A 26,488-nucleotide genomic window follows, 5' to 3' on the forward strand; every position below is an offset into this window, starting at 1 on the left:
CTTTCTATCGGGCGTTTTTTGTAAAAAAAAAAAAGGTATAATATTGTTATATCTCATAGACAGAGCTACTACAGTGTCCGTCTTCCCCAGCACAACTCCCTAGCAGTCCTTACCATTATAGGTTTTTCTTCCATTAAACCGTTGCATCGCTAGCCATTTTGATCATCTACTACTTCTCTAAATATCCATGCCCATAGCGGATCATGCAAAATGGAGTTAATTTTCATGCATCTTTGACGTTGTGGCTGTAGTAAACCCTAAAAGATGTATATTGCGACAGCCGCTACAATGTCTCCTCCTCAATGCAGCAAGGAAGGCCGAATCTCCATTATTCCCACAACGGGCTAACCATGCTCGCTCGTCCGCTTCGTCATAGCCGTTCCCCGGCCAGCGACTAGGTTGTCGGCGTTACAACGGTGTGGAGATATCTCCGGTGATGTCATAAGGGCATCAACACGCACACCCCAGACTCCAGATATAGAACCAAGAAAAGCAAAGCTCGCCGTACCCTGAGGAAAAGCTAACAGACATGCATAATTCTATCAATATCATCCATATCCAAGTACCCCCAGTCCAAAAATGTCCACCCCACCACCACAACGACTACCAAGAATCATCACCGAACCCGACTGGACAAAAACTCACTCGCACCGCGTCGGGCTCCGTTCGCGCGATGACCGATTTCCCGGTCTCACGCACAGTGGCGATGACTGGCGGTTTGTCCTGGAGGAAGAGGCAGAGGAGAAGATCCAGGAATTGAGGGAGAAGGTTGAGCGCGGGGAACTCCTGACGGTTCGGGACTTTTTGGCGAAACAGCAGGATTTTCACATCAGGCGGCCGGAGGTGCATCCTAAGAATTGGAGGTATGTGTTGCATACCTCAGAGGGGTATATTAAGGAGGGGCAGGATTGGTGGATTAATCAGAAGAAGAGGGAGAAAGAGGCAGAGGGGACGGGAAAAGAAAGGAGGGATTCCAAGATTGATGGTGGTGATGAGGCGAAGCAAGAACCGCAGGGGCAAGAGGGTAAACCTGAAGAGGAAGAAAAAGTGAAAGAGAAGGAAGACATTCGCCCGGAAGAACAAGAGCTCTTCCAGCTCCTCCGCGAGGAGGAAGCGTATATCCGCTCTCTCGAACCGAATGACGGACAGGGGCAGTCCCCCGCGAAAAGCGACTTTGTCCCTGCAGAGATAGACGAAACCGACCAGACAACGCCCGATAATTGGATTCCTCGCACGGATCACCTCATCCGTATCACGGGGAAGCATCCATTGAATGCTGAGGCAGCGTTGACAGAGCTCTTTGACGCGGGATTCATCACGCCGAATTTGCTTCACTACGTCCGAAGCCACGGGTCCGTTCCGCATCTCCTCTGGGAGAATCACAAGCTCGAGATCTCAGCGGGTGAGAATGTGACTCTCTTCATGGACGACCTGAAAGACCGATTCGAGAGTATTAATATCCCCGTTTTTGCGGCTTGTGACGGCAACAGGCGCAAGGAGTTGAACATGCTCAAGCGGAGCAAAGGCTTCAATTGGGGTCCTGGAGCCGTTGGATGCGCGTACTGGAAAGGAGTGCGTCTCCGTGACGTCCTGAAGAGAGCGAAGACGAAGGAGCTGATGAGGGAGTACGGGGGCTCTCGACTATGGGTCAATTTCCAAGGTGCAGATAACCTGAGCGAGGGAAAATACGAGACTTCCCTGCCATTGGAGTATGTTATGAACAAAAGAACGGATGTGCTACTGGCTTATGAGATGAATGACTCGCCTCTCCCACCAGACCATGGGTACCCACTGCGCTTAGTAGTGCCGGGATACGTGGGTGGGCGCTGGATAAAGTGGCTAGAGAAGATCTGGATCACGGATAAAGAGAACGAGAGCCACTATCACATCTGGGATAACAGGGTTGTCCCCGAGTTTGTCACGGAGAAGGATTCGGAACTGGCGAAGACGGTGTATCGCAATCCTAGTACCGCGTGCATGGAACAAGCGTTGAACTCGATCATCGTGAGACCGGCTCAAAGCGACAAAATCGAACTTCAGAAGGTAGAGATTGGACAGAAGTACCGCATCCAAGGCTTTGCGTACAACGGAGGGGGCAACGAGATACAACGGGTCGAAGTTAGCTTGGATGGGGGAAATTCATGGCGTTATTGCGCTCGCAGGGTGAGTGATTCCTTCAGCGAACGGGCTTTAACTGACGGATGGATAGTATCCGGATAACCCATTGCGACATGGGAAGAAATTCTGGACATGGCTGCACTGGGATGTGGATGTTCCTATTACACACCTGGTGCGCGCAGACAGCATCAGAGTCAGATGCTGGGACGTCAACAAGAACACGCAGCCTGAGAAGCCGACCTGGAACCTTGAGGGGTGAGTTTTGAAGGGGCAAACCGAGTGGAAACAGACTAATTCAAACAGGATGATGAACAACTGCCAATACACTGTGAAGCCAGAAATCGGTGCAGATTCAAAAACTGGAAAGCCATCCATCACATTCCGACACCCCTGTGAGCCAGGTACGAGCGATGGGGGATGGATGAAGCCCTCTCTACAGATTCAGGCAGAAGAGAGTCGAAGGCAAGCCTCCAGGCCAGAAAAGCAGTTCGCCCGTGAAGAAATCGAGAAACATGGGATGGAGGGTGATTGCTGGATCGTCGTCAACGGGAACGTATACGATGCGACAAGTGTCATGAGCTGGCATCCAGGTGGCAAAGCACCCATCATGGCACATGCTGGGCGAGTACATGAGGATACGACTGAGGAGTTTGAAAGCGTCCATGACGACTTTGCTCATTCGAAGCTCCAAGGTACGTACTCGAGTGACGTCGAGCTCTATCCGCTAACGATGGCATAGAGTGCATCCTCGGCACCGTAACAAAGAAGACTCTAGACTATATGAAACAAGAGGCAAAATATAAGGCTGAACAACGCGCAATCTCCAGCCAAAAGGAGCTTAAGGTAGCACTAATGCGCCACAAGTAAGTTGCACCTCACCGTCTTCCCAGAAGCACCTCACTGATTCTTCAAAGATGGACTCAAGCCCGGTTTACACACAAGACGCCTCTCTCCCAAGACACGAAGCGGTATACATTCGAACTCATCCCCAAAAGCAAAAAGCTTGGTCTCAAAACCGGCCAGCACATCCAAATCGGATTCCACTTTTGCGATCAACTCGTTTTCCGGTCGTATACCCCAGTCCGCCCAGTTTTCGACGAGGAAGAAGACGGGACGTTCGATCTGGTTGTGAAGACGTACTATCCCGACCCCAAACAACCGGGCGGCACAATGAGTAACATCCTCGACTGCCTTGCAGAGGGCGAGGAGGTCGAAATCAAAGGCCCTGCCGGGGAAATCGTGTACGAGGGGAACGGCACGGTCAAAATTAACGAGAATAGACGGACATACGACCGCATTACGCTTGTACTGGGCGGCTCTGGTGTCACGCCGGGATATCAGGTTATCGTGCGCATATTGCTGTCTGGTGGCACGGATAAGACGAAGATTCGTGTGATCGATGCCAATAAGTCTGAGGATGATATACTCATGCGTGGGGAGTTGCAGGAGCTTGCTGAGAAGCACCCGGACCAGTTTGAGATTACGCATGTTTTGAGCCATGCGGAAAATTCTTGGAAGGGGGAGCGGGGTATGGTGAATGCGGATATCCTTCATAAATATGCGTTTGCGCCGGACCAGAAGAGTGTTGCGTTACTGTGTGGGCCGCCGACGATGATTCAGAAAGCCGTGCTGCCCGCATTGTTGGATTGGGGGTACGATGAGGATACGAATCTTTTTGGGTTCTAAATTGGGTGGATGGATTGAGCTTTCCTCCTTTATCAGCAATGGGAGTTCATTATTCCTCGGAAGACTGAATGGCACTTCGCGCCCAAAGCCTCCCTTTCCCATTTTCAGCTTTTGAAGCCCCTTTCAGGCAAAAAATCAATCGAAATAAGCCAGTCGCTATCCAAGGCTGCGTTCGTACTCTTTAACTCCTCCACAAGCATTCGACAGTGGGAGATCCATGCCTGATTTAGTAATTATGCATGGGTCCCGAGGTTCCGATTCTTGATCCCACGTCAAGTGGGCCAGAGTTGACTCACAGGACACGGAAGGCCCAGATCAGGGTGGAGGAGAAGCGTTGATCATCGTCGTCGAGATCATCGTCGGATCCAACGCCTGAAGATCAGGGTCTTTTGAGGGCATCGGGGCTCAACGCTACGCCAAAAGCGGAAGCGCAGCGTCGGGCACCTTTTCAGGAAATAGCCAACCCTGCGGGCACGGCTGTTCACTTATATACCGCCATCAAGATAATCTAGCGAAGGACTCATATCCCTCACAACGCAAGTGCGAAATATTCAATCGAATCAACACAATGGCCCAAAACATCTACGACGACCCATCCTTCTTCAAATCCTACAACCACCTGCCCCGCTCGCAGCACGGCCTCTCCGCCGCCCCCGAATGGCCAACCCTCAAATCTATGATCCTCAAAGATAAACCCGACATCAAGGGCGCGCACGTCCTCGATCTCGGCTGCGGGTACGGCTGGTTCTGCCGCTGGGCCGTGGAAGAGGGTCTCGCAGGGTCGACGCACGGGATCGATATCTCCGAGAAGATGCTGGAGCGGGCGCGCGAGATGACGACCCCGACGCCCGCGGGGAGCATCTCGTATCAGCAGGCGGATCTGGACACGGTGGTTCTGGGCAAGGAGGCGTATGAGGTTGTGTATAGCTCGCTTACGTTTCACTATTTGAGGGATCTAGCGCGGCTCTTTGGGGCTGTTTGTGGGGCGCTCAAGCCCAAGGGGCGCTTTGTGTTTAGTGTCGAGCATCCCGTTTACACGGCGCCGATGGAGGATAAGTGGCATCGGACTGAAGACGGAGGGGAGTCCTGGTTATTGCACGGGTATGGGGATGAAGGGGAGCGGGTGAGGCACTGGCTTGGCGAGGATGTGCGGAAGTATCATCGGACGACGCAGACGTATCTGTCGCTTCTCCTGCGGGGAGGGTTTACGTTGGTGGATCTCGTGGAGTGGATGCCCTCGGACACGGATCTCGAGGAGCATCCGGACTGGGCGGTTGAGCGGAATCGGCCTGCGTTTTTGCTGATTGCGGCGGAGAAGGTGGAGTGATCGCAAGGCTGGCTAGACGCCCTCAATAATAATCTCACGAGAATAGGTCCAATAGCACCCCGTGGGAATAAAGACACTTTCCACGTGAATCTCGCATCACTAGACCGCACCGCAAATCTACTAGTACTGCAAGTACTAGTACCTGGACTCTGAAGTTTTGGATGCAGAAGCACCGCATTGGCGCCACAGAAGCCGAGACATGTATAATAGTGCCTTGAAAACACTCATCTCAATAGTCTATAATTGAATAAATGCGGTGTATGCAAAGCCGATTAATGTACAAAGTGTGCCGGGTGGCAGAAGTAATATAGTCGCGTACGTCATCGTGAGAAGATATGAGTATGGGTATGCCAATATATACAAGAATTACCAAAAATAAGGGTTACCATAAACGTCTTGGTAACATTGGAAGACGTCGGGACAGCTGGAGCCGGGTTAGTAAGTATTTCCGAAGATAGGAAAGTTAGGGAACGTACTAGACTGGTTCCTGTCCGAAGATAATATGCCAGGTATACTCCATCACACGGGAGGTCATGTCATCTGGGAGGTCATTCGTGAGTACCCAGTTATAAAATCGTTGGTAGTCGCTTAGCGGGCGCTTCTTGACTTGGTCGCGGGAGACGGCAAACTGCGAGCAGCAGGGGACCCCGATAACTTCGGGGACGTTGTCGTTGCCGAAGAGCGCCCTCCACGCATCTGGGTATATTTTCTCGACGTTTTTCCCTGGTCGCGGGGGGTTTCGCGAGGGTCGGATTTCGTCGGGACACCCAGGGGTTTCCTGGCACCGGAGGTTCGCGTAGCCGTTACGCTGCACGAAGTCAATCTGGAGCGAGCGTATTGATTCGACGTTGCTGTAGTCCATTGTATCGGTGTGCCATGCGCCAGGCCAGCCATCGCGGTGACTGTGGATGAAAACGATTGTGGAAGGCAGGTCGTCATAGTGTTCGATGATGTATTGAAGGTAGGCGAGGGCCTCACGGCCTTTGTTCATCGGGGTGTGTCGCGGAGCGTTCGGGTCGTCGACGACGTAGATGAAATTTCGCCAACTAGTCAATGATTAGCCTCAGGTACCGGGGGAAGGAAGCCGTGCAGGGACGTACTCTGTCAAATCGGCGCTCACCCAATTTGTATTCTCCGTCGATAATTTTGCCATCACGATGATCCGGTCATTGGGGACGATTATGGGAGTTGTGTCGTAGCGCTGAGGAGCAACGCCGGCCTCGCTCTTAGACCATCGTGACTTCCATGAGGCAAGCTCGGAATCATCTGGTCGGCTGCCGACGTTGAAATTCCAGAAGGTGGGTGGACGCGGGACTTGGTGGGTGAGGTTGAAGAAACGCCCGAGGAAGAAGATGGCAGCGATAAGGAGGGCAGCCGCCCCGATGCGGACGGATAGTCTCATTTCATAACCTCTGTAGGATTAAGAATAATAAAAAGAGCGGAAGGGGTGAGAAGAAGAAGAAGGAAAACGGAAGGACTGAGGTGAGTCGCGGCGATCTTGGAGGAGGGGGAGAAAGGAGAGAGAGAGAGAGAGAGAGAGAAAGATGGGTGAGAGACTGGCAGGCCCTCCAGAGATTCCACTGGACCGGGAGGAAAATAATTTCATGGGACGTTCCGCGGATTATTGGTGGACTTGCCCAGCACCACTGGATCTGCAGGGGACTCCCTCTCCCACTCCATCAGGTTCTTCCGTCCTGCAGATGGACGGGAGTTTTCTGAGCCTGCTCGCAATTCTGCAGTTCGTGTCGCGATCTTCCGCAGTCTGGCAATCTCATCGTCCCCCTGCCAAATTAGCGGAGAGAGCCGGTTTTGTCTTGGATAGTTCCGACTTTTGTCTTGGATCGCGCGGCGACTAGCCTCGATTTCGTCATCCTCTCCCTGGATGGCCTGAGCCACCAAATAGGCCTCCGGGGCAACATGAAGGTGTCAACTTCTCAGCTGCTTGCCTTGAAATCGCGACACGAAGGTCTATCTCCATTCTTCCACACCCTGTCGGGCAGAGATAAGACCCCGATAAGAATCCCGACAGGGTCCAAGTTCCCGACCGTCGTTGGCCTCAATGCCGACCGCGTGCCTCAAGGATCGGGCCCGTCAACAACAAACAGGTGGCCTCAGATCTTTCCCCCTCCAGCCCAGATCCCGGAAACCGCTCTCTTTCGAGAATCCCCTCGTATTTGTCATGAAACATCGCCATGCAGCAGGTCGTCCAAACCTGGCCGCCAGACGCGCGGCCGAAAGAAACAATTTTAAGGTGTGATCTCCAGCCCTCATTTTATTTGCGACTGTGCCGTGGACCCCTGGCCCTGGCCAGACTGTTGGAGATCTTCAGTGCCGCCGTCTCATCTTGATCATGGATCGTTCTTGGTGCGGGACTGAGACGGACGGTGACTGGCTTCTGATTTGAGGATCCCTGTGACAGTTCGACGCCTGAGGCAACGACAGGGAGGAACCGCGCGAACGAGGCTCTTCATATTCTTCTGCTCTTTATTGATCAGAAAGTTCCTTCTCAGTATCATCGCTAAATCACAGATACATAATATTCCACCGTCCAACCTCGCTCCGAGGCGGCCAGCCCCAATTCGGGCGTCCATGTATCCGTCGTGCTCAAAATAGAAACCAACGCCAAACACTCAATGCTGCGTAGCCATGGATCATATAATGCAAGCGAAAATGCAGGGAACCACCACCAGAATCAACAACACTTTCCCCTCTTCTTCCCAATCTCCACCCTCTCATCCCCGTCATCCCCAACGCTGCTCGGCGGAAACATAAGCCAACTCCGCCTCTTATCATTCATCCCTAACCGAAAGCTCCCTCCGCCATCAATCGCCCCCGCCACAGCAGAAGAGGACGCGACCCCGTCGACCGACGAAGCGCCCGGCGAGAACCCAGAAACCCCTGCCTCGCGCTTATTCCGCTGCTCGACAAGCTTCCTCGCAATAACACGAAACACCTCCTCGACGCCCTCGCCGTCCTTCGCGCTAATCTCGTGGCAGCAGTCCCATCCTATATCCTGACCCCAGAACCCACTACTCCGCTTACTATCAACCCCCATCCCTTGGATCGTCGCCGCAGACGAGTGCCCAAACCCGGCAGTCGGCGGCGGCGTCGACGCCCGCGACGGATACAGCTGCTCTGCGACATACGCGATCGTCCGCTCAAAGGGCACCCGCCGCCGCGCCGGATCCAGCGCAACGATATCCGACTTGGTCCCGACGACGTGGATGACGATCTGGTCGTCCTCGCCGTCAGCGCCACCGACGAGGTTCTTCTTCAGCTCGAGCAGCCACCCCGTCATCTCCTGGAAGCTCTGCTCGTCGGTGATGTCGTAGCAGAGCAGACATGCGTTTGCGCCGCGGTAGTAGAGCCGCGAGATGCTTCGGAAGCGCTCCTGGCCGGCTGTATCCCAGATCTGGAGGCGGACGAGGGTGTCCGAGGTGCTGTCGAGAACGCGCTTTGTGACGAAGGAGGCGCCCACAGTGGAGGCGGTTGTGGATGCGTTGAAGGCATTTTTGACGTAGCGTTGGACGAGGGAGGTTTTGCCGACGCCTGCTGTCTTTAGTAACTTTTTCTAACTCTTTTTATGGTGAGTAAAAGTGGGTGCTTACCTTGCGCGCCGAGGACAACGATCTTTGCCTCGAGGGAGGAGCTCATGGCGGGGTCACAGTCGAGGTTGGGGCGGGGCCGAGGGAGAGCTGGATTTGCATGGTCCAGCAGTCACGGCGGCCAGTGAGGGAAGAAATGCGTGGTAAAAGGAGACTAGGAAGAGAGAGGATGCTTGGAATAGATAATAAATTCCTACAAGAGAGAAAGTCGAGGCGAGGGGAGGACAAGAAAGGAGGAAGTTGAAGAAGACGCGGAACGGGGCTGGGGAAGCGAAGATGACGACGAACTGCCGAGTCGCTCAGCTGCTGAACGAGCAGAAACCCCCCGATCAGCCGATCAGCTCCAGCTGCTCGCAGCTCAGCTCCTGTGTGGTTCCCAAGTTTCTTATTAAAGCACTCCCGTGGCGACTCGAGAAAAGGAAACAAGCCCCTTACAGTTCTTTCAAGTTGCGAGGAGGCAAATATCATCAACAACCGTGAGTGGAACGCGTCTCGCTAATCTTGCATCCCCAGAGGCGTCGATGCATCGAACATTCTTTGGCCAGGGGGCCTTCAGTCCAACAGCCAATAAATATAGTCGGGCGATGAGGCTTCATCGAATCATGAGTCACTCGGCCAGCCCGGTGGCTTTGTCGTCGCCAGCCCCGATCGCAACTGGGCTGCATCATCTGCGTGGTGTCCGCTCCCAAGGCAGCTAATCAGGGCTCGACGACGCAGGCAGACGCAGGCAGAGGCAGGGTTGTGCGTCTTGTGTTGTTTTGTCTCTTTGCGCCATTCTTCTCGGCAGCTGACATGTTATTCTGGCTACAATTTCTGGGGAAGGAACATGGGACTAATGGCCGTTCTATCATATTGTGTATCAACCACGACCTGCGCGGACTTTCGCGTCGACGAACATAAACAAAGCAAATAGATCGCCGGGAGCCCGATCCATGGATTGGGCGAGGGCTCGTCTCTTGGGTATTCGAACAACTGGACCAAGGAAAGTAAGGCCAATGAGGGTGATGAACCGAGGAAGCTGGTGCAACAAACAATGCCCGCGGGCGCAGAATCAGACTCACTTTTCTTTTTCTCTCTTTACCTTTCTTTGCGACTTCTCACGCTCAACCAGAGCTGGCGCTCCCCGACTGCGAAACCCCGCCAACATGCTCCTTATCAACCTCTGCTTCGGTCTCCGGCGTGAAGTCGTACTTGGCAGCCTCGGCTTCGACCTCGTCGTCCGTCAACTTGGGCAGTTCTCGAGCAGCGCGGACATAGCTAATCTTGTCGTGGTATCCCTTCGCGAAGATGAGATCGATTTCCTCGAGGCTGCGGTTCGCGGTCTCCGGATAGAAGAACCAGATCACGGGAATGAAGAGAGCGTTCCACGCGGCGAAGAAGAGGTACGTGCCCCATCCGATGTTGGCCACCATGACGGGTGTGATCATCACGACGGTGAAGTTGAAGAGCCAGTTATTGCAGGTGGAGATGGCGTTGGCCTTAGCGCGGGTGCGGACGGGGGACAGTTCGGCTGGGTAGAGCCAGGGGAGGGGTAGCCAGGCGGCGCCGAAGGCGGCCATGTATAGGAATAAACCGAAGACGGCGCCCTTGGAGCTTTGCTCGTCGCCAGGGATCAGGCAGCCGAAGGTGATGACCATGGCGGCTGTTTGAGCAAAGGAGCCGCCGAGGAAGAGCTTGCGGCGGCCGATGCGCTCGATGAAGAACCAGGAGAATGTGGCGAAGATGGCGTAGACAATCATGTTGACACCGCCGATCAGCAGGGCCATGTCGTCGTCCTGGTGGAGGTTCTGCTTCAGCAACAGGGGGAGGTAGTAGATGACTGCATTGCAACCACCTAGCTGCTGGAAGACCTGCGAAGACGACCCGACAATCATACGGCGGAAGTGCTGGGTGGGGCCGCCAGTGAAGAGGTCGCGGTAACTGGTCTTCTTTCCGAGAGCGCCAGACGCGCGGAGCGAGTCCAAGACGAGTTGCTTGTGGATCTGAGTCTCGTGGTCTTCAATCTCGCAGCCTGCTAACGCGGCGAGGACGTATTCACCCTCGTCAATGCGGCCCCTAGCGATGAGGTATCGGGGCGAGTCAGGAAGGAACCACATGCCAACGATAATGATGATACCGAAGACGATCTGGAAGGCGATAGGGAATCGCCACACCAAGTCCGCGGGGCCATAGTGCGCGCCGAAGTCGATCCAGTAGGCGATGGCTGTTCCGATAGCGATGACACCACCTTCGATACAGATTAGGAGACCACGGTTGCTCGTCTTCGAACACTCGGCTTGGTATGTGGGAATAGTAGATCTATTATCCGTCAGCGTGATATTCGGTAATCGTGAATGGTGTCGATGGGAGGTGCCTACGTGTTCATCCCATTGCCAATACCTGTGATGATACGACCGATGAAGAATTGCAACAGAGGGATGTGGCCGGTGAACGAGGTGACTTGGATGATCACTCCGACGATCATGACAATAGCGCCAGAGAAGATCATCCAGCGTCGGCCGGTCCTGTCGCCGAAAAACAGGGCGAAGACCGCGCCCGCAAGACACCCTAACTCGTAGACAGCCGTCACGAGGGCCTGCATCGTGGCGTCGTCCTTGGTCGCGGTGAAGACGTTGTTGAAAGCTTTGTCACTAATGATGCCGGACATGACGCCCTCTGCGAGAGGTTAGTCTTCGCTCACGCTGCTGCAATCAGGGAGGTTTGAATGACCTACGGTCATATCCGAAGAGCAAGAAGCCCATCGTCGCAACGGTCGACACTGTCAGAGACAGCGGCCTTCCCGACATCCCAGCGAACGTTGGCGACATTGTTTCCGGTTTGCTCAAAACAATATCACCGTTTTCCCCAAAGTCGTATTGTGTCTCAATGGGAAAAAAAGGGAAATATGGGCAAGAAGGAGAGACAGTAAGGGGGTCGAATCCAGGAACTGAGAGAACGCGGAGAAGATAGGGCGAGAAGGGCAGGAAGAGCGGGACACCTATATCTACTCTTCCAGAAGCCCTAATAACGAGGGAAGGGAAAGGGGGCGACACAGGAAAAGTGGCGATGAAGACAATTATCCATTCTGCGTGCGTTCCTTATCTCAGTCGGCTGCGCAAGCCGTGCTGCTATTGAATATACCAATATTTGACGCTGTGGAACTGAGGAGCTGCAAGCATCAAAATCACTGGGCTAAGCATTTTGTTATCCGTACAGAGTAGTCCTCGGCCCACATTGACGCCAATCCCGCACCCACAATGACATCACATTGGAGCCCATGGAAAAGATATGCCCACGTAGCAACAGTCAAGATTTTTAGACCGGAATCCTGTCAAGTAAGTGGCTCGAGTAGTGCCGCGCGCTCCTACTCCGGGGTAGGGTTCAACATATAGAGTCGATCCGCATTCTCGATTGCGATGTTCTGGCTCTTTGCCGCCTCATAAGCTCGTCGCAAGGATGAGAGCGTGTCGGAATCTACTCCGTAACAGCTGACTCTCTTACTCGTGGTCGTGCTTCTCGTGTCCCTGCGCCTCATTGGCCCTGCACGCTCCCAGCATCCACGGCTTCGGCGCGGCGGCTCGCGGATGGTGCGTCGGGATGCCGTTTCCGACTCCGTTTCTGGACTAGCTGCTCTTACTCATCTTCTTGCATGGACGTCATCTCTGCGCATGCACTGATGAAGTGCACCCTCCCCTCCTGGATTCCCGAGCCTTCTTTGACTCCCAGCCCGAATCAACGCGAGTACCACGATCCACTCAGCCATACCTACAGAGTATGTATTCACCACTCCCGAAATCTGGTGTCGGAAATAGTAGCCCACACCCTTTTGGGCTCTGCTTTTCCGCACAAGACGGGTGTATCAGGCAGTTCACTAAAGTTGAATAGGTTCCTATGAGCGGAGACATCGGGGCTGAAGGGGTAGAGATGTCGCAGGGTAACGGCGCTAGCGTCTCAGTAGATAGTATTGTGCAAATCTATAGCAAATTCATATATCAAGATATCCCAAGTTTCCACGTCACCTCCATCCATCCATTGGAGAGCCCCCGAATGCATCATCGAAGCTCATTCTTTCCGCCAGGCCAAACCAGCCAAGCCGCCCAAGAACCCAGGGCAAAGATGGGTCTTAGCTACAACAAGCACGTCGCCCAGAACCCAACGGGAAATCGCAGCCGTGCAGGGAACGGTGATGGGTCTACGGTGGGTTTGCGGGGAGAGGGTGGACGGCTATTCTTTCAACTGCTGGATGGTCCCGCTATGACAGATGAGCGGGTGGTTGAGCAGGATAGGGAGCGGGCTTCTAACGGCTTTAGACGAGTGAAGTAAGATGTAGGTAGTGATGGATTCTCGCACTCTACTTCGATACCCCTGGTAATAGTAGTGGTGGTTCCAAGTCCTATCGTGGAGAATGGGGAACGTCCTGGAGGAAACAGCGAAACCGCGTGGCAAAAGCTCGTGTGAGGAGGTGATGCACGCTCAAGGATCGGACAGGTTCGATTCTGGCTGGTGTGGTGGCACTGTATTCTGCGGTGAAGATCGGGGTATGGTGTCGTTGCTTGCGGTGTTGGGTTTTCTGCTGGATATGGAAATGGCGTAGGGTGGAAAGTATACCATGACCAAGAAGAGTGAGACTATGATGTCCGAGGATGAGACTTATTAGGAGGCTATGTAAAAGGAGCGGGTAGTCAGCGTCGCTAAGAAACGTAGGAACATAGATCATGATAACCGAAAGTCGATGCCCGCCGAGCTTAAAGAACTATTACATGGGGCTTGTTCCCCAATCGACCCGAATCATTATACATGCATGCCGCATTCACCATCCAACCCCCCCTCTGTTCCCCGCCCCAAACCTTCGCCCAGACGACTCCTAGCATCCCATAGACCAAGACACGTGCGGAATCTACCCAGCCGGAAACGTCAAATAGATCGCGGAGAAAGCCGAAGAGCGAGCTGAACCGGGACTTTTTCGCTCGACTGAGGCGTGATTTGCAGATGCGCTCCCACGCCCGTTGGGCCTCGTCCCAGTATACAGGCTCTTTTCCGTAGGCAGCGTGGAGATGGCCGAAGACGTGGAGCAATGGACGGACACGCCACGACTCCGCGAGAAGAAATGGACAGCCGGTAGAATAAATGGGAGATAGGTCACAATGGGACTGTGGGGGAGTATGCGTGATTAAGATGTCGGTATTTGCGGGTACGGTACTGGACCATGCGTCGTGGTCGGGAGGGTATGTAAACGCATGCTCGGGACCCAGAGGCATTAAGGCGGGTATTTGAGGAGCGCCATAGAGGGTTAGTGAGCGGGAGCGGGAGGATAGGAGAGCGGAAGAATCGGACGAAGGCTGGGGGAGGGCGGGAAAGGTTATGGTGACCGAGGAGTGTTGAAGATAGTGGATATCACCCCAGTCGATGCGGTGGGACGACTCGAAGTCGTCAACGGAGCGGAGAGAGGCTGTGGATGACGAAACGGCGGCGAAGGGTTGATCTCGATCTTCCTGGAGTCGCGAGCGAATATCGAAGTAGCTGTCGTGGTTGCCGCATACCACAACTTTGTGTGGGTGGGGAAGCTTGCGCAACCAGTCGACAGCGGCCTGAATCTCGCGGACGCTCCCGTCATTGCTGAGATCGCCAGCGTGGATGAGCAGGTCACCTTCGGGGATGTCCGCCCATTCTAAAGTGTGGGTATCAGAAATACAGACGATGCGGATGGGGGGGGCGTCTGGCGGAGGCAATCGAGGAAGGCCGCGGAGCCTGAGGAGGAGGTGGTGGAGAGGGGAGAGGAGGGCGGCAAGAGGGGAGGCGAGAAGGTAATCGGCGTACGGGCGGCGATGGTACGGAGTTGACATAACGGAAGCTGGGACAGGTGGATCGATGCAAAGGCAGAGAGAGTACAGAGTTGGCGTTGGCATCCATCGGTGGGGGGGTTGGAGGTTGGCGGAGGGCGGAGGGCGAGCCAAGGCGGCCAGTGTTCCCTGCGTCCACGGGTATCAACCTCCCCGGCGGCGCACCACCAGAAAATCCTTCCAGTATCATCCAAACGAATTGGACTGGTTTCTTTGGCTTTCGCATAGAAACCGCCATGGAGCATATGCTCAGCGGCAGGAGACCGTCCAGTCGCTCCGTTTGATACGCATCCAACCAGGCTTCACACTGTTTGCTGTGGAGCCTCGCGCTCACTCCTATCAGTCCGGATTTTTCTATCTACCTACTGGAAGGGGCTCAGAGTTGCTGTGTAGCCCGACACGAACTGCAGAGAGTGCGTAAGCTGTGCTCAACGGAACTAAGTCTGGCAGTTCAGGATGAGAAGCAAATTATCAGCCTCGACGGGGCATGAGTGCCATAACTGTAGATGAGCCGAACAAAGAGCTTAACCTCTGCTCTAGCCAGTAAGTTGACTTTCCAAACGATGCCCTTCTCTTTCACTTCTACGTACCCTGTAGCCGTCGATTGCTGGCGTTTGACGGCTTTTTCTGAAGCCTGAGCATGCGCAATGCGAAGTCCACCGTTTGGTCCCCTAGCCTTTGCATACGTAGGCACGCCAAATAATCGCCAGCTGTTTGTTTGGCCATTGCCCGTCCGTCCTCAAGAGTGTGAAGGTTTCTGGTTGCCTTTCAAAAATGATGAGATATATCTCCTTACCTCCCCTCTCATTTGGTGTTGGCGACCTATTTCCCCAGAACCTACTTCTGCGAAGCTGGTACATCTATCCCTTATACCTACTTTCATGCTCCTTCGAATTACTGTGTTAACGACAACACCCACAATCTTTCCAAGATGGAGTACTCGCTCAAATGGCTAAATCGCCGGCTCATCACCAGAGACACCAATGACCAAGACATTGAACTTGTCCCCATAGGTTCAAGGAATCAGCGCGAGCAAGCCGTAAGTTCCCATCATACCATACCCCAAAAGCATTTGCTTCTACCCTAATCTTGCAACCCAGGAATACGAGTCACGCATCCGAATCATATATCGCCTGTTCGGGGCCCAGGCACCAAGTCTCCCAGACGTATGGCCTGGTATATTGGCTTTCATCGAGCACCTGGAGATAGAACTTTTCCCACGGCTCATAAGGGCACCTTTTTGCCAGGATCGACATCAGGTACTATTCACGTCCGGGCAGCTCCGTCTTCCTACCTCGCGAGACTGCTGGGATCTGCTTTCCAGGATTTTGGATGTCTATGAGAGAAATAGGGAACGAACATATCCGAGTCTCTCCCCTGCACATCTCGGTGTAGCAATCTTACCCTCTGATCCAGGCGACGAGGAGCAGGCCTTTGCAGCGCAGGTCGTTTTTCGCATACTCTGCTATGCGAGCGCCACGATTGGGCCAGGAACTCTTCAGGAAGAATATACTATGACCTCGAACCGCAATTTTTGGTCGCCAACTACGGTCTAGCCCCTTGCTCCCTCCCTCTTGACAGAAATGTTTCTATCATGGAATATTGTTTCCTCTTTCGAGCTCAGGCGGCCCGGCAACAAGTGGCAGAACTAGACAGTACGGACAACAGCCTGGTGCTCAAGGAGTCGGCCCTTAATTACCACGCGCTAGTAAGATACGGCAAGATGAGGGTAAAATGGGTGGACGTGTTAAGTTCGCATCTGGTCTTTGACGAAGCCGAACGCACGGTTTCTGTCTTCAGATTTCCAAGCATCTGCGTGGCATACATGGCCAAAGAACCGCACACGTATTCCTTAGGAGCTGCGTATGCTATCCCCTCTTGCAATTTCCCTACCTGCTCTCCGCCTGATTAGTGAACCCTCGTTGCTGACTGTTCTCGTTTTGCTTCCTCTGGTCAGGATGACTGTCGCGCTTTATGGTTCCTTCGCTCACCCCGATGTCGAGGAGATGGATGAAACTGTGTTTCGGGAGGTCCTCCTCTCCTATAGATTGCTCTTTGGCCAATCACCAAAGGCCAGGAGAAAGCTTGAGCGTCTCCCGCGGGCAGAAGACGATGGGACTCAGCGCAGAATTGACCCCCTCATTCTACGACTCACTCAGCCCAACCAACCGCAGACGTGGAGAGCAGCCCTCTCTTCCACATTCGGCCGTGGGAGGCCAAATCCTTCCCTTTCCATCGATGACTTTCCAACTGCAGCCAAAGACATCATCAATGGCGTGCGGGACGCGGACACATACCGTGCAGGTGGTGGACCGGAGACTTCCGGGCCTTCGGGGTCCGGCTGCGCATTATCTGAAAATTCGTTGATCGCCAGACCCCTCAAGGGGTCTGGGGCATCTTAACAATCGTTTTCACGGTTTCTCTCACGAGTCTGCTGAAAGGGGAGAGCGCGAACAGTCCCCCAGGTAACCAAACCGCCTCTCATATATAGAGACGTACCTCCCATTCGGGCCGTTCTCCTTCGTGACCGTATTTCCTTGCGTGCTGTTCGGGCCTTGGTGTGAGAATTCCCTTTTCAAGGTTGTGGAGAGCTGGCCGGCGTGGTACTTCGGCAATGAGGGTGTATCCCTTTGTTTCGATTTACCGGGACGGCCGCCGATACTCTGTGGGCTTATCGAAGGCCCCCGTCCTCTTCCAGGGGGAGCAGAATGCCAAACCTCGCAGCCAGTATGGTAGGGGTCGGCCTGTGCTGAAGATCTCCCGAGTCCCGACATCCGTCCCGCAAATGCCGAATGTGTCCATCCCGTTGCCCGTTATTTTGTTACTCATATGGGTTTGAGCACCCGGCGCATGGAACGACGCAAATATTACCGTGCGTGGAATTTTTTTTTTTCCCTTCTTGTTTATATTCAGATATTTGAGCTTGGACCGAATTCGGGGACGCCCCGACCCCATTCTTCACCGACCAGATGCCGCCCCGGTGCCATAAACGGGGAGGGAGGTCCACGGGCCTATTCACAGCTGCTTGTAGAAATACCAATAGCGAAACAACGCGGACATCATTAAATTTGCAGTACGTCGCAAACATATACACTATTCCAATACCGATATATATATAGGTATCAAGGAACCTAAGACTCATTCAACCCCGTATCCTCCCCAAAAAGCTGTTATCGTTGGTACTTAAGACCTTTTGAAAGTCTCGCCCGGGTTGGACGTTCATGGCTCGGCGGTTGCTGGTGCTGGTGCATCTCGTGGAGGAGCAGGGCCAGGGCCAGGGTGGGCAGCGTGCTTCTCCGCAGCCGGGCTAGTGTGCTCGCGGCGGTAGGACCAGAGGGCGAAGAGTTCCAGGAGCATGCCGATGAGGGTGAAGATGCTTTTTTTTTCCGGGTTAGTTGGTTGGGTCCCGGGGAAAGAGGGGGAGAACGGGGGAGACGTACAAAGCAAGGAAGATGAAGGCTTCATTGGCCTTCTTCCGGCCGCAAGACCGGAACGGAGGAGCGTAGAGGAAGCAGTCATTTTCGTTGTAGTCTTGGGCGGCGAAAATGAACGCAGTGAGCCAGCTGGGGCTTGTTAGACTTGGTCTGGTGCAGATCCGCTGGGGGGTTGGTTGGTTAGTTGGAGGTGACGTACAGGTATGAGAAGACCACGTCGATGAGGAAGACGAATGGGCTGAGCATCTTCGGCATGAACGGCGAAAGGAATGCTGGGAGGAAGAAGACCACCGAGAGGACGGCCTGGATAGAGTTAGAGTGAGGTGACGAGATCCAGCAGCGCGGCGTGTGAACGTACGATGACTTCCTGGTAGATAATATGCTGGCCACGAGGGCCCTTGTTGATGAAGTAGGAAGTGATTCCCATCACGATGACCGCGCTAATCCACTGCAGTGCCCGAGTGGCAAGCATCAGCGGCCGAGTAAGAGCCTGCGAAACCATTTTGGCGGTGTTTTTGAGTGATCGCTGTCCGAGAGGCGTCTGGTTCTCAGCCTGTGATACTTCTCAGAGAAGAGAGAAATGAAAGGCGGGGGAAGGGCCGGCTTCCCCGGAAGGTGGGCAGGACAGAGCTTTATATCTGCAAAGGCCCAGTCAACAAGGGTCATGGCACCAGATGCGTCCAGGCATGGATGATCCACGGGCCAGTGTCGATGTAGGGTTTGTGTCAGGGTGCTTTGGCCATTCCAGCTGTTGCGGGAGACCCACGTTGGCACTGGCAGCCATTCCCCCTTTGCATTGAAGCGAAAGTTTACCACCCGAAGTGGAAGATGATTGAAGTAGACTGTTTGCGTCACATCACATTTCTGGGGCAGAACGGCCGTCGGGATGGGCACGGGATCTGTGGATTGGCTCGCAGCAGCGTGGAGACTGGAAGCAAAGGGAATCGATCCGTCGATCAGCCAGTAGATGAGGAAGACTGTTGGTTGTGTGACCTGGTGGCTTCATGGGAGAAGATGCAGCATACAGAGCAAGGGATTATCAGCCCACGCTGAGTTGTTGGCTCTGCGTCCTTCGACATGGCTTGGAGGTTGTCAAGGTTGCGTGACCGGGTGGATCGGCAGAACCATGGTCGACCAGAATCCTCGAGTGCATCACAGTCAACGAACTGATTGATGGACTGCTTGTGCACTCATAATTCTTTGCTTTTTCTCAAGTTCTTGATGTACCCCGCATGCAGAGGACAAAGGGGGGAGCGAACCCTCAGGATGACGCTGGATACCGCGATTGGACCTCGCCCTGTGATCTGTCTCCCTTCACTCGTCGATGAACCATTGGCGACCGAGATGCTTCGCTGCTGGTCGTCCTACCGGAGTCAGAAACCCGTAGCGACCGCAGTTGATTCTCCTTAGGTAAGCTCTCTTTGCTCTGCGCCGACGCGGCCCCAGTTCCTGGATAGCCGACGACCAGCAGTCTGGGAGATCGAAGGCGCAAGAGAAAACATTGGAGATATCAGAGAGCATGAGCTCACCCAGTCGACGACTTAACATGGCTAAAGTTCCGCGTCCAGATGGTTATACTCGCCACTTGCACTGAGGTATCTGAGAACTATGAGTATAGCCGGTGATTCGACACTTGCACACAGAGCAAAGTAATTTACCCAGTTAACTTCCACACATGTTTCAAACGTTCTCTGATTCAAGATTTGATTATTGGCCTGGAGGGTGTGCCAGCGTAAGGGCAGCAACCCCGGCACCCGACAAAACTTGTTCTTATCCCTTCATCCCAGCCCAGCTGAGTATCCTCCGTTGAACCAGTCTGCTCCGCAGTATTATATGTAAGGGTGAAATTGTCGTCGAAACTTTAATAAATTAAGTTGGTGCATCTCTACCAAGTTCGTCTGTTTTAGTACAAGAGAAACAGCCCGAGATCCTGACGCCGGACTCCACGCACCCCTTCTCACTGAGACGCCGTTATCGAGGTTGAAAATTGAAGTGGCTTCATCGGACCGCAAAGTGGGCTTCACCATGATGTAACGTTGCCCAAATCGTGCTCCTGTTCAAAGTTAGAAAAGCCACGAAGGACGCGCGGAAGTAGCATACCTTGAGATACTCACTGCCCTTCTCCAAATACTCCTCTCGAGAGATAGACGCTTTGGCCAGGTCTGACCCAGAAGCCCACTGTGCAGCCCCCTTCCAGGCGTCTAAAACGGGATCAGAGGCACGCCGAACACCCAACTGAGCATCAATAGGGAGGAATGCCTGGAACTCATTCCGAAATCGTTCGTCAAAGTTTCGGAAAAGGCTGTTGCCGCCGGTCAAGAAAACATCACGCAGCAGCCTTGACTGCTCTTCCGCACTCGAGAACCGTTGGTTGACGATGTCCGCAGCGATCTCAACCAAGCCAGCCTGGTCGATCCCAGCAATGGATGGTTTGAAGACAACTTCAGGGACACGGATGCGCTCGACATTCAGGTGTATTTGATGCGCCTCTCGTTGACTCTCTGGGTCGAATGGCCACGGTCCGCGCAGGAAGACATGGATTAGGCTCTTCGTCCAATCAGACTGTGCGGCAAGTGTATGGTTTTCCGTGAACTCTGGATCATATTCGAGCAGTTCCTTCTCCACGTTATCGAGCATCCCACCAAGATCCTCCTCTTCCTCATCATCACTCTGCTCTCCGGTAGCCACCGTGCGATAAACACCCCAGTCTTCGTCGTTGGCACCGAAGTCATCGTCATCTCCACCTCTCCGCCGCTTCTTCGGGCCGTCTGCAGCGAGATTGGCGAGGGTTTTCATGCGTATCTGGCTGGCTAAGGATTTCCGGTTTCCAAGATCGGCCTTCATCCGATCGCGTTCCTTGATCCGTTGAAGGAGGTTCTGTTTACTGGATCAGCGCCGTCCACCCAGATTAGAGGTTCTACCTACCTGACGCTGCGTCCTCCGTTCAGCTATCCAGCCTTCGAAGTTGTTCTCGCGCTTCTCGCGATCAAGGCGTTCTTCTTCTTCTCGTCGGGCCTGTTCCCGCTCTTTTTCCTCCTTGGCGCGTTGTCTCGCTTCCACATTAGACTTCATCAGGCGCTGATGCCGTTTCTCCTTTAACCCAGCTTCGTCTAATTCTCCATCGGGAACGTCCAACAACGGAAACGACATCTCTTCCGGTGCCTCTTCGGCTTCTTCATTCCCAAGGTCCTTGTTCCTCGAGCGCTTGATAGAGCGCTCAAGATCCCGAATTAGCCGGTCCAGCTGCGCTTCATCCTTCAGATCTTCCGCATCCAGAATGCGTGTCTTTTCCTTTTTCGTTTCCGACTGAAGGCCACGCTGCAGATCCTTGTAGTACTCCAATTCTTGCTCTTTTTTCATAAGCTTCTCGAGCCTCATCTTCGCGGCTTGCTCTTGCAGCCGTCGCCCGCTTTCCTTCTTCCTCTCTGCAATCCGGGCGAGTTCCTCCTCGGTTTTCTCAGGCACGATATGCTCCGTGAAAGGGTATTGAATAACATGATCACGGTCTTCCAACCCCGTCCAGTCCAGGTAGCCACTCAGTTCCCGGTCGTAGTCTTTCGAAATGTAGCAGTGATTATGAACAAGATCCTCCATCTGGTTGTCCGTCATCTTTCCGGGAAATGTGGGATATTTCAGTCGCATGAGTTTCAACAGGTACTCTGAAGAGTTCATACCACCCCAATTTAGACGTGAGCAGCTAGAAAGTAACGCTTTCGAGTTGAGCACAGGGATGACGTGCGTTGAGGTGTGCGACGAAGAGACGATCAGGCCATCCGTTCCACGGTTATATCGGTAGGAGAATAGTGAATCGATTCCGTATGCGACCGACGGGGCAGAGTAGCATTCGAAGAGGATTTCGTTCATCACTATCACTGTCAGCGCAAGGGATTTGACGCCATGCAGGGGGAGTTCCTCACTTTTTCTGGGGTAATTCAAGTTCGCAATGGGCTCAGTCATGACGATTGGCCTGTCAACCCCGCCACTGGCTCCGTCGATTCCCAGTTTGATGAACAAATAATCTAGCACCCCTTCCATCACGTCCCAATTGCCGACCACACTGGTGCCGGGATCGAACGCGTATCGAAGCTGACCTCGTGTTGTCGCATCAACGTAGGCATCGTATCCGACGAATTGACAGGCCTTGTTCAATTTCCGGTCCCTATATCGACTCATCACAGGGGGAAGTACGAAACGCGGGTTCTTGTCGAATGACCAGCCGGCTTTGACGAGGTGCGAGCCTAGCGAGAGAACAGGCATTAGTGTATCTCCCACAGAGTATTGTATAATTTGAGCTCCGCTTACCATTATCGATTACGATGGCGCTCGTGTCAGGCCTGGATTTGCTCTGCTCATAGCCCTCAGGTTGCGGAGGCTGATACCCCTTGAAAGGAAAATCTTGGGCATTGGAGATCTTGGGGGGAGGTTTGCTAGCTGCCTGCTCGGAGGAATTGATCGAAACCCGGGTTGGGAGAATCGACTGCACCGACGTGATAGCCATGACAGCTTTTGACGGAGGTCAAACAAAGAAGAGTTAACGCTCAAGCTCAAGCGAGGAACCACCGCATCGCCGCGCGCCGCATACGTCAAGGAGATAAAACGAGAAGATATCTCGGATGGAAAGAAGTTTGCAAGCGACACGTATGCCGACAAGTGGGAGGAAATTGGTTTGCTGCGACAATGGAGATGAACGGTGGAAGGTCTGGCCACCGCCGGCAGCATTCATCAAAGCCAAGACCAGCCGATCCCAGCCTCAGATGCGGCTCCAGAGAGTCAGTCTCTCTCACCTTCATCATGTCAAATCTCCAGACTCTCATCTACGTGGTCAAATATAATACGGGGGCCAAGATCTAATTGTACAGTGGTAACATAAATCATATTGTGTGGTATCATCGATGGCTGCGTGGAAGATGAACTGCTACGAACTCGGAGACATCAGGACGGCTCCTTCAAGCTTTCCGTGGCTAAAATGGGTCAATCATAGCTGCAGACATCGTTAAAATAGATAGCGTACCTTCTAAGTGGAAGAGAACATTTGACTGATAGTTCTTGAACATTTGCGCGACGAGCTCAACATTCATATTCTGGATATTTACCTCCTGCGAGAAGCGTGAGCATTAACGAGATAGCTGAAGTTGGGCCAATATACCTGAAGGCTCTTATTCATGACCATGATAGCTTCATTCAGTTTCTCCTGTACAACCTTCAGTTCCAACATCGCCAAGTGATCGACGAGGGGCACTTACGACATTGTTGATGATTCGAGACAGGAGAAGGGCTTGCTGATGCTCATGTGGACTTTCCTGTGGGCGTAAATAAGTATATAAGCTGAAGGAGAGGCTCTCCTGTCAGTACTTACCATCTTGCTGGGTCTCTTCAGGTTGGTTGTTGCCGACGGCAAGCTGATGTTTGTTGCGGCCGTTGATCACCAAACGAGTCACGTGAGTATCTTGAAATCCCAAAACGGTCGCAACTCAAAGCAGCCCAAGCCATTCTTCCTCAGGAAGATCCCTGGGGAGATCCAAAAATTTTACGGTTGACCAGGACGGCGGGCCCATAAGCTCTATACAAGCAAAAATCTTCACAGGACGACGATCCTCGGCTCATTTCAATCTCTCCATCTCCCCAACCCAACCTCTGCGCCAAGGAATCCCCAACTCTCCTGATCCCGACAGCCATCTTCAAGCACGGCTTTTCAGCGCCCAACGCCCCCGTCAGCTTCAATTCATATAAGTATCATCCCACCCGCCACTATGGCCCCCCCTACTGCCGCCGAAAACGAATCCCATCAACGCCTTCTAGACCGCCTAGACATTGCATCCGTCCCACGCCCCTTCCGAAGTCAGACCTGGAGACCCTCTCAGCGGCGAAACAAGAATGTCAAACAACTCATCTCCGACAGCTCGAGAAAAGAAGCTTCGGTGATGGCTACTCAGGCGAATTCCGGAGCAACTACACCGGCGGCAGCTACGGCAAGCACAGATGGGAGCCAGACTCCAATGGAGGGTATTCAACGCTCGGCCAACATCGCTCAGGCCGCGCAGAGCCTCTCAACACTTGTTCTAGAGAAGAATGCGCGGGCAGCATTCTCCGCGGGGCCTGCTGCGACATACACAAACATCGAATCCGCCCCCTCCCTGCATCCTTCGCAACAACGGCCGTATTGCGATATCACCGGACTACCTGCTCCTTACACCGACCCGAAGACACGACTCAGGTATCACGATAAGGAGGTGTTTGGCGTGGTCAGGACTCTCGGGCAAGGTGTCCCCGAGCACTATCTCGAGCTCCGCGCCGCTCACGTCGTGCTTAAATAAGGTTGCTAGCCCAGTTATTCAGCTTCTCTCAGCGACGTGGATTCTTACGAGTGAGTAATCATTTACAGAGCTTCACTACTATTTCCTGGATTTTCTAACGTTATTTAGATGCTCTTCATCCGGTGAGGTTATGTACGACCAAACACAGTCAAGCCCTTTCCACCCACCATGCCCCTTTCGAGACAGGCTCAAGAAAGCGCTCCGGCTTATTCGTGATCTTGTATAAATATACGGTTGATCTTCGCCTTGTGCTCGAAGCACTCGACTCATACCGATGCCCAAGAGTGGAACATCAGTTACAACACCTGAAGAGTATTGTTGCCGCGGCGTCAAGTCTGTGCGACTAGCTACGAGGGCTAGTCAGCGATAGATAGAAACCTGCCCAAGACAGTTGCGAATGGTGTTTCATGGGAGATTTCGTCGACATGTTTGAGATTTCATCTCTACTGTCCCTCTTTTCCGCATGTTGGGTCGGCAAAGCGCGAAGAATAGACTTTCATGAGAATTGCAGTCACGGAATAGCTGCCACGTGAAATAATTTTAGAAATACCACACGTCATGCTGTGTTGCTTCACATAATACAACCCAGTGGCTGTCTCGAGAGAATGAGCGAACGAGGATGAGCAGAGCTGAGGGCTTTTCATGGTTGTGCGAATTAAGGAGCCGCCATCAGACCGCCATCCCAATTTATCTTAGCATATTTGCGCCAAGCAATGAACGTGGCAGAATTATTGAACGATTGGTCACAATCAAAACGATTGTTGGGATGAGCTGGGCTCCCTGAAGATTCGACCAGAAGCTTTCCACGAGACTTGAGACGACGTGGCACGACCTGAAATCGCCTACAGCCCCCAGAGACAAACATCTTATTCCCTTCTCCAGTAGGTGGCTGTTCTGCAACCCTACACCTCGGCCGAGTTTCCACGCCTTAGCTGCGCACAGCTCACACTCTATGCAAAATTTCAGGACGGACTCTTCCTCTTGTCGAACCGCCTTCTTGTTTGCGCGAACCTCGAATCGATCCTCCAGGGACAGATTTATTTGCATCATCTCCTGTTCATATCCGTAATATTCATTAACAACCGCTACCCAAGATGCCGTCCGTTTGGATGACAGACAACCAAAGTGAGGACCGCTCCGAGCAACACCCCCAAGCTTAGACCAATGTCTCATCGAATCAATAGAAATTGGTGTCATATTCTGCTCCGGCGGTATGTTTATTCACCTCCTACCGCATTTGCGGAGCCTGCCGCGCTCTCAATGCGCCATCACATCCGCCCGAACCACTAACAGTCGCATGAATTCCAGGAGGACTATTCCTATTCGGCGGAGTCCTAATGTTCTTCGACCGGTCTCTGTACGTATACCTCCACCCGACTGCCTTCAAGCGCGATGCTAATCTCATAATTCCCCACCCAGACTCGCAATGGGCAACGTACATCCCCCTCCCTAACCCACACAGAACGATATCTGACAAAAGACGCCCACTCTCCCGCTCGCAGATTCTCTTCCTCATCGGCTTAACCCTAATAATTGGCCTCGAGAAGACATTCGCCTTCTTCTCCCGCCGCCAAAAACTTAAGGGTACCGCCGCCTTCGTCGCTGGTATCCTCCTCATCCTCCTCCGGTGGCCGCTAACTGGGTTCCTGATTGAATTGTACGGCCTGTTTATACTCTTCGGCGATTTTCTCGTTACGATTGGTCAGTTTGCTGGGAATATCCCTGTTGTCGGGCCTTATATTCGGAGTGCGTTGGAAACATTGGCCGGGGGAAGGAGGAATGCGGAGTTGCCGGTATAGCGAGGGGTTTGAGGTTGGAATGCGGTGTGTGTGTGCGTGTCAGGGGTTCCCCCTCCTTAGATACGGACGCTTTCCCCCGCCGCGTGTATGTTGGAGGGAAGGTTATCGGGGTGGGGTTTGAAGGAAGGCTCGCCATGTGGGAGTGCTTCGATAATGTTTATATTAATTACGGCTATTATTTATAATGACTGCGCTGCGCTGGGGCCTGTGGCCTTGTTGCACCGCCTACTTTCATGACAGGATGAGAGACCCCGTGTCGATATGCAATATTTACTGCGCCAGGGGGGATCCAATAGATCTGAAGTACCCAGGCAGTAGATGGCGAGAGCTCGTCATGGGTGTGCCACTCTTGTCATTGCCATACCTACTCGAGAGCTCACAAGATA

At 53.3% G+C, this 26,488-nt stretch overlaps 13 protein-coding genes across 13 annotated transcripts; 5 read left to right on the forward strand and 8 right to left on the reverse strand.

Moving 5' to 3' along the window:
• Positions 1 to 579: 579 nt before the first annotated feature.
• BJX67DRAFT_387071 (putative nitrate reductase) lies at positions 580 to 3,908 on the forward strand (the record flags this gene model as incomplete). Its single annotated transcript, XM_071034171.1, has 6 exons — positions 580 to 2,004; positions 2,041 to 2,167; positions 2,301 to 2,373; positions 2,422 to 2,810; positions 2,858 to 2,981; positions 3,033 to 3,908. The coding sequence occupies 6 exons, from the start codon at positions 580 to 582 to the stop codon at positions 3,802 to 3,804; spliced, it is 2,910 nt and encodes a 969-aa protein (XP_070887930.1). The 3' UTR covers positions 3,805 to 3,908.
• Positions 3,909 to 3,921: 13 nt separating this feature from the next.
• On the forward strand, positions 3,922 to 5,383 carry BJX67DRAFT_348370 (class I SAM-dependent DNA methyltransferase). Its single transcript, XM_071028649.1, has one exon. The coding sequence runs from the start codon at positions 4,373 to 4,375 to the stop codon at positions 5,129 to 5,131; it is 759 nt and encodes a 252-aa protein (XP_070887931.1). The 5' UTR covers positions 3,922 to 4,372; the 3' UTR covers positions 5,132 to 5,383.
• Positions 5,315 to 6,790, reverse strand: BJX67DRAFT_30346 (DUF3431 domain-containing protein). The gene is made up of 3 exons (XM_071027019.1): positions 6,232 to 6,790; positions 5,608 to 6,177; positions 5,315 to 5,555 (listed from the first exon to the last, which is right to left on the reverse strand). The coding sequence occupies exons 1-3, from the start codon at positions 6,531 to 6,533 to the stop codon at positions 5,498 to 5,500; spliced, it is 930 nt and encodes a 309-aa protein (XP_070887932.1). The 5' UTR covers positions 6,534 to 6,790; the 3' UTR covers positions 5,315 to 5,497.
• An 812-nt stretch (positions 6,791 to 7,602) lies between these two features.
• Positions 7,603 to 8,959, reverse strand: BJX67DRAFT_30382 (Rab family GTPase). The gene is made up of 2 exons (XM_071027023.1): positions 8,740 to 8,959; positions 7,603 to 8,680 (listed from the first exon to the last, which is right to left on the reverse strand). The coding sequence occupies exons 1-2, from the start codon at positions 8,783 to 8,785 to the stop codon at positions 7,824 to 7,826; spliced, it is 903 nt and encodes a 300-aa protein (XP_070887933.1). The 5' UTR covers positions 8,786 to 8,959; the 3' UTR covers positions 7,603 to 7,823.
• Positions 8,960 to 9,527: 568 nt separating this feature from the next.
• On the reverse strand, positions 9,528 to 11,693 carry BJX67DRAFT_30389 (putative MFS monosaccharide transporter). Its single transcript, XM_071027027.1, has 3 exons — positions 11,450 to 11,693; positions 11,094 to 11,391; positions 9,528 to 11,034 (listed from the first exon to the last, which is right to left on the reverse strand). The coding sequence occupies exons 1-3, from the start codon at positions 11,541 to 11,543 to the stop codon at positions 9,840 to 9,842; spliced, it is 1,587 nt and encodes a 528-aa protein (XP_070887934.1). The 5' UTR covers positions 11,544 to 11,693; the 3' UTR covers positions 9,528 to 9,839.
• Positions 11,694 to 13,460: 1,767 nt separating this feature from the next.
• BJX67DRAFT_379448 (metallophosphatase domain-containing protein) lies at positions 13,461 to 14,558 on the reverse strand (the record flags this gene model as incomplete). The annotated part of the gene is made up of 1 exon (XM_071032573.1): positions 13,461 to 14,558. The coding sequence occupies one exon, from the start codon at positions 14,556 to 14,558 to the stop codon at positions 13,461 to 13,463; it is 1,098 nt and encodes a 365-aa protein (XP_070887935.1).
• Positions 14,559 to 16,513: 1,955 nt separating this feature from the next.
• BJX67DRAFT_379449 (uncharacterized protein) lies at positions 16,514 to 16,957 on the forward strand (the record flags this gene model as incomplete). Its single annotated transcript, XM_071032574.1, has 1 exon — positions 16,514 to 16,957. One exon carries the CDS (start codon positions 16,514 to 16,516, stop codon positions 16,955 to 16,957), a length of 444 nt encoding a protein of 147 aa, XP_070887936.1.
• Positions 16,958 to 17,774: 817 nt separating this feature from the next.
• On the reverse strand, positions 17,775 to 18,491 carry BJX67DRAFT_379450 (uncharacterized protein; the record flags this gene model as incomplete). The annotated part of the gene is made up of 4 exons (XM_071032575.1): positions 17,775 to 17,931; positions 17,996 to 18,118; positions 18,189 to 18,292; positions 18,348 to 18,491. The coding sequence occupies 4 exons, from the start codon at positions 18,489 to 18,491 to the stop codon at positions 17,775 to 17,777; spliced, it is 528 nt and encodes a 175-aa protein (XP_070887937.1).
• A 1,213-nt stretch (positions 18,492 to 19,704) lies between these two features.
• On the reverse strand, positions 19,705 to 22,669 carry BJX67DRAFT_30463 (actin-related protein ARP5). The gene is made up of 5 exons (XM_071027038.1): positions 22,292 to 22,669; positions 21,907 to 22,227; positions 20,915 to 21,855; positions 20,090 to 20,866; positions 19,705 to 20,042 (listed from the first exon to the last, which is right to left on the reverse strand). The coding sequence occupies exons 1-5, from the start codon at positions 22,485 to 22,487 to the stop codon at positions 20,010 to 20,012; spliced, it is 2,268 nt and encodes a 755-aa protein (XP_070887938.1). The 5' UTR covers positions 22,488 to 22,669; the 3' UTR covers positions 19,705 to 20,009.
• An 80-nt stretch (positions 22,670 to 22,749) lies between these two features.
• Positions 22,750 to 23,367, reverse strand: BJX67DRAFT_348395 (uncharacterized protein). The gene is made up of 3 exons (XM_071028650.1): positions 23,346 to 23,367; positions 23,136 to 23,289; positions 22,750 to 23,085 (listed from the first exon to the last, which is right to left on the reverse strand). Exons 2-3 carry the CDS (start codon positions 23,202 to 23,204, stop codon positions 22,951 to 22,953), a joined length of 204 nt encoding a protein of 67 aa, XP_070887939.1. The 5' UTR covers positions 23,205 to 23,289; positions 23,346 to 23,367; the 3' UTR covers positions 22,750 to 22,950.
• BJX67DRAFT_30610 (uncharacterized protein) lies at positions 23,300 to 24,358 on the forward strand. The gene has a single exon (XM_071027061.1). The coding sequence runs from the start codon at positions 23,740 to 23,742 to the stop codon at positions 24,301 to 24,303; it is 564 nt and encodes a 187-aa protein (XP_070887940.1). The 5' UTR covers positions 23,300 to 23,739; the 3' UTR covers positions 24,304 to 24,358.
• On the reverse strand, positions 24,331 to 25,521 carry BJX67DRAFT_348413 (uncharacterized protein; the record flags this gene model as incomplete). Its single annotated transcript, XM_071028651.1, has 1 exon — positions 24,331 to 25,521. A coding segment is annotated over exon 1 (505 nt), but the record flags the coding sequence as incomplete, so codon positions are not given.
• Positions 25,522 to 25,599: 78 nt separating this feature from the next.
• Positions 25,600 to 26,194, forward strand: BJX67DRAFT_30758 (Got1 family protein). The gene is made up of 3 exons (XM_071027086.1): positions 25,600 to 25,660; positions 25,723 to 25,738; positions 25,806 to 26,194. Exons 1-3 carry the CDS (start codon positions 25,641 to 25,643, stop codon positions 26,100 to 26,102), a joined length of 333 nt encoding a protein of 110 aa, XP_070887942.1. The 5' UTR covers positions 25,600 to 25,640; the 3' UTR covers positions 26,103 to 26,194.
• The last annotated feature ends 294 nt before the right edge of the window (positions 26,195 to 26,488 follow it).

This window comes from Aspergillus lucknowensis, assembly GCF_044049455.1.
Source record: "Aspergillus lucknowensis strain CBS 449.75 chromosome Unknown BJX67scaffold_11, whole genome shotgun sequence".
NCBI lineage: Eukaryota > Fungi > Ascomycota > Eurotiomycetes > Eurotiales > Aspergillaceae > Aspergillus > Aspergillus lucknowensis.

Bases quoted from the DNA above. Each gene is read 5' to 3' on its own strand.
- BJX67DRAFT_348370 (XM_071028649.1), top strand. From the start codon at position 4,373: ATGGCCCAAAACATCTACGACGACCCATCCTTCTTCAAATCCTACAAC.
- BJX67DRAFT_30346 (XM_071027019.1), bottom strand. From the start codon at position 6,533: ATGAGACTATCCGTCCGCATCGGGGCGGCTGCCCTCCTTATCGCTGCC. The intron at 6,178-6,231 runs GTACGTCCCTGC...ATCATTGACTAG, and splicing joins GTGAGCGCCGATTTGACAGA to TTGGCGAAATTTCATCTACG. The intron at 5,556-5,607 runs GTACGTTCCCTA...ACCCGGCTCCAG, and splicing joins TTCGGACAGGAACCAGTCTA to CTGTCCCGACGTCTTCCAAT.
- BJX67DRAFT_30382 (XM_071027023.1), bottom strand. From the start codon at position 8,785: ATGAGCTCCTCCCTCGAGGCAAAGATCGTTGTCCTCGGCGCGCAAG. The intron at 8,681-8,739 runs GTAAGCACCCAC...TAAAGACAGCAG, and splicing joins CGTTGTCCTCGGCGCGCAAG to GCGTCGGCAAAACCTCCCTC.
- BJX67DRAFT_30389 (XM_071027027.1), bottom strand. From the start codon at position 11,543: ATGTCGCCAACGTTCGCTGGGATGTCGGGAAGGCCGCTGTCTCTGACA. The intron at 11,392-11,449 runs GTAGGTCATTCA...AACCTCTCGCAG, and splicing joins CTTGCTCTTCGGATATGACC to AGGGCGTCATGTCCGGCATC. The intron at 11,035-11,093 runs GTAGGCACCTCC...GACGGATAATAG, and splicing joins ATTGGCAATGGGATGAACAC to ATCTACTATTCCCACATACC.
- BJX67DRAFT_30463 (XM_071027038.1), bottom strand. From the start codon at position 22,487: ATGGCTATCACGTCGGTGCAGTCGATTCTCCCAACCCGGGTTTCGATC. The intron at 21,856-21,906 runs GTGAGGAACTCC...TGACAGTGATAG, and splicing joins CTTGAATTACCCCAGAAAAA to TGATGAACGAAATCCTCTTC. The intron at 20,043-20,089 runs GTATGCTACTTC...AACTTTGAACAG, and splicing joins AGGGCAGTGAGTATCTCAAG to GAGCACGATTTGGGCAACGT.
- BJX67DRAFT_348395 (XM_071028650.1), bottom strand. From the start codon at position 23,204: ATGTTGGAACTGAAGGTTGTACAGGAGAAACTGAATGAAGCTATCATG. The intron at 23,086-23,135 runs GTATATTGGCCC...CGCTTCTCGCAG, and splicing joins TCATGAATAAGAGCCTTCAG to GAGGTAAATATCCAGAATAT.
- BJX67DRAFT_30610 (XM_071027061.1), top strand. From the start codon at position 23,740: ATGGCCCCCCCTACTGCCGCCGAAAACGAATCCCATCAACGCCTTCTA.
- BJX67DRAFT_30758 (XM_071027086.1), top strand. From the start codon at position 25,641: ATGTTCTTCGACCGGTCTCT.